This window comes from Octodon degus, unplaced genomic scaffold (genome assembly GCF_000260255.1).
Source record: "Octodon degus isolate 3935 unplaced genomic scaffold, OctDeg1.0 scaffold00018, whole genome shotgun sequence".
In the NCBI taxonomy this organism is placed as follows: Eukaryota; Metazoa; Chordata; class Mammalia; order Rodentia; family Octodontidae; genus Octodon; species Octodon degus.
In genome coordinates, this window is record NW_004524594.1 from 11,989,695 (window position 1) to 11,994,899 (window position 5,205).

Below are 5,205 nucleotides of genomic sequence, written 5' to 3' on the forward strand. Positions count from 1 at the left end.
CCCGGTCCCAGGCCGCAGACGTGGAACTAGACAGTATGGTATGGAAGAGTATTACAGTTGAAGTGCTTTTTCTTTTTAATCTTATATTGTCATCCTACCAAATCATAAACTCCTTAAAGGGCCCAGCCCTTGTGTGCGTTAAGTGCTTTGCATAGACAGTGGTAAATAATTCTTAAAGGGGGGAATCAGATAACTCATAAAATAGCAGTCCTGAAGCAAGGTGCAAAACACTTAAAAAAAATTGTTTTGTAGATGTTATGGTCTGTGTCTCCATGTGGTGATGGGTGGGGCTTCTCAGAGGTGGTTGGATCTAGGGTGTGTGCCGCTGTTATCAAGGTTGGGATGCTGGCATTGATCAGTGTTGTGATTGAGGCCGCCCCGCCCAGGCTGTGAGTGCCACCTGCCCACAGGGTGGGTAGCCTTGGTACGATAAAAGGGATGGAAAGAAGGTCTCTGACAGTCCCTTGTAGATTGCCACCTTCTGCCTGCTGTGAGCTGTTTCTCCTCTGACGCCCTCCACCAACCCGCCCGCCCCGCCTTGGAACCAGCCAAGTATAAGCTGAAATCTCCACAATTGAGCTAAATAGACTTTTCCTCCTTTAACTTTAGGCTTTGGGTATTTTATGTCAGCAACAAGAAAGGTAACTAAGACAGTAAGTAACATTGACACACCTAATAAATTCATAGGCAGCTTGCACTGATGAGATATAAAGATAGGGGTGTGTGTGTGCATGCTAAAGCGCTTTTCCCTTGCTTGCTGTTTTCACAGAGCAGTTGATAATCACGTTACTATGAGTCTGTTAAACTGTGAAAACAGTTGCGGATCCAGCCAGTCTGAAAGTGACTGCTGTGCCGCCATGGCCAGCTCCTGCAGTGCCGTCCTGAAAGATGACAGCGTGAGCGGGTCGGCCAGCACCAGCACGGGGACCCTCTCCAGCTCCTTCATGGAAGAGATCCAGGGGTATGATGTGGAGTTTGACCCGCCCCTGGAGAGCAAGTACGAGTGTCCCATCTGCTTGATGGCCCTGCGGGAAGCCGTGCAGACACCGTGTGGCCACAGGTTCTGCAAGGCCTGCATCATCAAGTCAATCCGGTACGTGGACCTAAGGAAGAGCGGTGTCCTGTGGCAGCCAAGTGCGAGAACTCACATCCTGGTGAGAGTCTTAGACGTGAAAAGCTACAGAGAAAACAGCAGGCAGAAGGGCTTACAGTTAGGACTCATGTGCCATTTCCCACTGTGGCACGAAAAGTGACCCCTCTCTCTTCCCCTCCCCTGATGGTCAGATCAGTGAGAAAGCATATGGCCACTTCTACCCCAAGTGATTTGAGTGCTTGCCAGGTGAGAACTCTCTATGTGATGTTTCTAGTGCACCTTAAACCATCCTAGTGGAATATGGTCATCTCAGCCACACAGAGAATACTGATGCTATAAGTGATCGGTTATTCTGGTTTTATCTGTGTTGAAGGTTGCTATTTAATATCTTTTTTAAAAAAGAAGAAACAGTGAAAACCATTATATAGAATTTCAAAACAAGGTATTAGGAAATTAACTGTGGTTATTCTGTCACATATTGTTGTCTTCATAGTAGTTGCTCAGATTACGAGATACAGGCATGCAAACTTGATCAAACATTGTAAGCACAAACTGTTCCTTTCAACAAACTAATAGAAACTAGTAGTATAATTGTCTTAGCGCTCTTGTATGTGTATGTGTGTATGCGTATTTTCTGTGAGCACTTGTAAAATAACTAGTACTGTTCAGGCAGGCCTAAAGTGAAGGCTCTACTTTTTCACTCAGTATATCCATAATCTGGTCTGTCTTCACTGCTTCCCACATGTGTTCGGAATCGCCACCAACTCTGGCTGACCTTCCTACTTGCACTGTCACCTTCTGTCTGGCTCACAACAGCATCTGCAGTGAACCTATGTACAGCAAGATGGTGGCACCGCTGTTCACACACTGCAACGGGTGTCTGGGAATGAACCCCAGAGCCCTGGCAAGACCTCTGTGTCGGCACATGGTTAATGTTCCAACCTCCCCTCTACTCGGTTCATGTCCTTTCCATTCATTCTTCGTTTGCCGTTCGTAGACCAAGTCGAGTGTACTCTTGCCCTGTGACTTGCTCTGGCTGCTCTCTGCTTGGAGCGTGCTTGCTAGGTCTGAACACCCGAATTCCCTCCAGAATGGCTCTTCCCTCCCTGACAGGCTCGGTGGCACCCTCTTACTGTGCAGCATGCCTCTGTCCTCCTTTCCCCAACATGCCTGGTCTTCTTGGGCAGGTTCTTCTTTCTCTTTGCAGTGCTTTGCCTTCTAAAACATGAGGTAATTTTATCTGCCTGCCCCACCGGCAGGGAAGCTTGTTGGGAGCAGAAGTCTTTTTCATTTCTTGCTGTTCCCCAAATGCCAGAAACAGCACCCTGCCCACCTTAGGTGGTTGGCAAGTGTGGTTGTTTTACCTCAAATGTATGGGATTTTCACAGATCATTCAGCTTCATCTCTTGGGGAAATAGATACATTTTATTATAACTCAAAAGTAAATGGGAATATTTTGTATGACAAAGCCGTTCATTATAGGACCAAAAAAACATTGCAAGGGGATCTACATGCTTCAGTAATAGCCATCTACTATATCAGTGAAATCATTCCTAAGTAGGTTAAATTTTTCCGTGACTAGTCATTGGCCTTGTAAGTCTTTATCTTTCAACTGTACACTAACTTTTCTAGAAAACTCTTTGGACTTGGCTTTACTGCCAAGAAAGGTGTGTCTGTTTCAGTTTTGGGAGAGAGCTGTTGCCTTCAGTAGGATTCCCGAGATCTGGTTCTCAGTGCCAGAGCCGCTGATGCTTTGCGTTGGAGTAGATTTTCCTTCATGTGGAGAGGCCAGTGTGTGGTGAGAGCGTTAGCCGCCTGGTCTGTGCCTCCCAGATGCTAGTAGTGTCCACCTGCCCCCGGCAGCAAGAGCCACACTGCCGCTTGGGGGCAAAACCACCCCTAGTTGAGGCCACTGGTTGGGGGGGGGGGGGTGAAACCATGGCACGCGTGCCGTAAGTGTTTGTTTGATTGGAAGCTCTCAGAGGTTCACCATCACTAGGTTAGTGTGTACAGGAGAACAGTGTTACAGGGCCGACTTTTTTTTTAATCTAACAATATTTAGTTATACTTAGGTTTTTAAAAAAGTACAATGAATTGTTGATTTTCCTGTAGGTAGATGTGTATTTTATCAAGTGTCACCCATGCACAGGAAGGTAGTTAATCTTTAGCATCTTTTTATTAGCAGAATATGTTTGAAAGTAGTGGGACAGTGGTATGAAAAGGAAGTAAAACTTACAAACGGAAATCCTAGGCTTTTCCCCCACTACCAACCTCTGAGCTATAAATGGCCACCTCTTTTGTGTCTAATGTTTTTGAAGGAGAGGCTGTAAAATTTTTCACTGGTTATAGTCATTCAAGGAATTAAAATAATTCTCAATTTAAATCCATTTTCTTTTGCAGTAGTCGGTACTACTTTGGATAGTAATTTTTAGTTTACTTTGTAAGTCTTTTCTTTTAGAAGATATATATCACTTAGATATTTTAGCTTGGGGTATATATCATTAAATTTGCTTACTACTTCTTGTGTTATTAGACTGTATTTGACAGTGTAATAATTATGCTATCTGAGAAAAGGACCATAAGATTACCCTTGTCTCTCACCTTTCTGAGGTATAAAGCACTGGACAGCCCTGGTTTCCAGTCACCTTTTTGTCTGCCTCATCAGCCGTTGCTCTTGAGCACAGAAGAGGTGCTCAGGCAGGGTTTGAGTGATTGCTGAAGGTTCCCAAAGCCAATCTAGCCTGTCACACATTATGACTAAAGGTTGAGACATCCCAAAACCTAAAGGAATGACGGGACCCCTGCTAAGCTCACAGATGGTTTTTCCCATTATAAGATGAGAGGCAGGCAGACAGACTGATCAGTGGGAAGTGTGATCCAAGGCACCTGGTGGGAGACCTCGTAGCATTAAGCTTCACTGTGGCTGAGCATGTGCTAGAGACACGGTACCAGTGCTGGGGGCGGTGTGGTCCATCTTACTAGGGCACTGCTGTCGTATGGAGGCCAGCCACACCGTCAGCTTTCCCGTTCTTTACTGTCACATCATCATATGCCCATCAAAACACCGTTGTATGCAATAAGCGCTTGTCATTTTTGAGCTGGAATGTACCCCACAATCTAAAATCTCAGTTCATAAATTATCCATAGAAGAGTTTATTTTGGTGTTATTATGGAATATACTATGTCAATCTTATTTTGTATGATAAATTAAAGTCAGTTTATAGAATGTGAATGTTTAAATCGGCTGATTTAATACATCTCGTTGCTTTTAGGGATGCAGGTCACAAATGTCCCGTTGACAATGAAATACTGCTGGAAAATCAGCTCTTTCCTGACAATTTTGCAAAACGCGAGATTCTTTCTCTCACGGTGAAGTGCCCAAATGAGGGCTGTTTGCACAAGATGGAGCTGAGGCACCTAGAGGTACTGACACTGTTCCCTGGCTGGTGGTATGCATGCCAGCGGTTCTGAAGAACATGATCGTGCTGTGTTCATTTGTGTATTTCTAGTACTTAGACTTTGATGACTGGCTTCTAAATTTGTGCTGAATGAATATTAACCCTTCCATTTTTAAATATGAATATAAGAAACTAGGAATTTGTAATTCATTTTACTCTAGCTTCCCCAGCAAGAATAAAAAATCAGTGTTCTACAAATTTGAGGGGGGTAGGTATTATGTAGAATAAAACTGAAGGAGAGCACTTTGAATTCAGGTGTCATGTTTTAATACAGTAACCTCAGGGCTTTCGTTTGGAATACACAGTGAGCCCCATGTAACTATTGTGTCCGTACCTTCACTGGACTTTTTTCTGTTTTTCTGAATTGTGCATTTTATTATGAACGAAATGATGTGCTCATTTGATATGAACTGAAAGTACCAGATAATATAAGAATATGTTCTTAAATTAAAATAAATCAATTCTTAATTTGGTGACTTTTACCAGAAATAAATATTTTTAATTATATTTAAAATCAAGTGTTTAAGGCAGGTTTACAGTGTGTCCCTTTTATTTAGTCCATTGTGAGAAAGTGGCTCTTTTAAAATAGTACTGAATTCTGGGGCTGGTGAGATGGCTCAGTGGTCTAAAGCACCTACTTAGAACAAGCTAAGC

At 43.5% G+C, this 5,205-nt stretch overlaps 1 protein-coding gene across 1 annotated transcript in view; it reads left to right on the plus strand.

The window, feature by feature from the left end:
* The first annotated feature begins 774 nt into the window (after nucleotides 1-774).
* Traf6 (TNF receptor associated factor 6) overlaps nucleotides 775-5,205 on the plus strand; it is a 12,242-nt gene continuing 7,811 nt past the window's right edge. Inside the window, exons 1-2 of the mRNA XM_004627039.2 lie at nucleotides 775-1,093; nucleotides 4,366-4,516. Coding sequence (XP_004627096.1) covers nucleotides 792-1,093; nucleotides 4,366-4,516 — 453 coding nt within the window. The 5' untranslated portion in view covers nucleotides 775-791. The remainder of the gene's footprint in view (nucleotides 1,094-4,365; nucleotides 4,517-5,205) is intronic.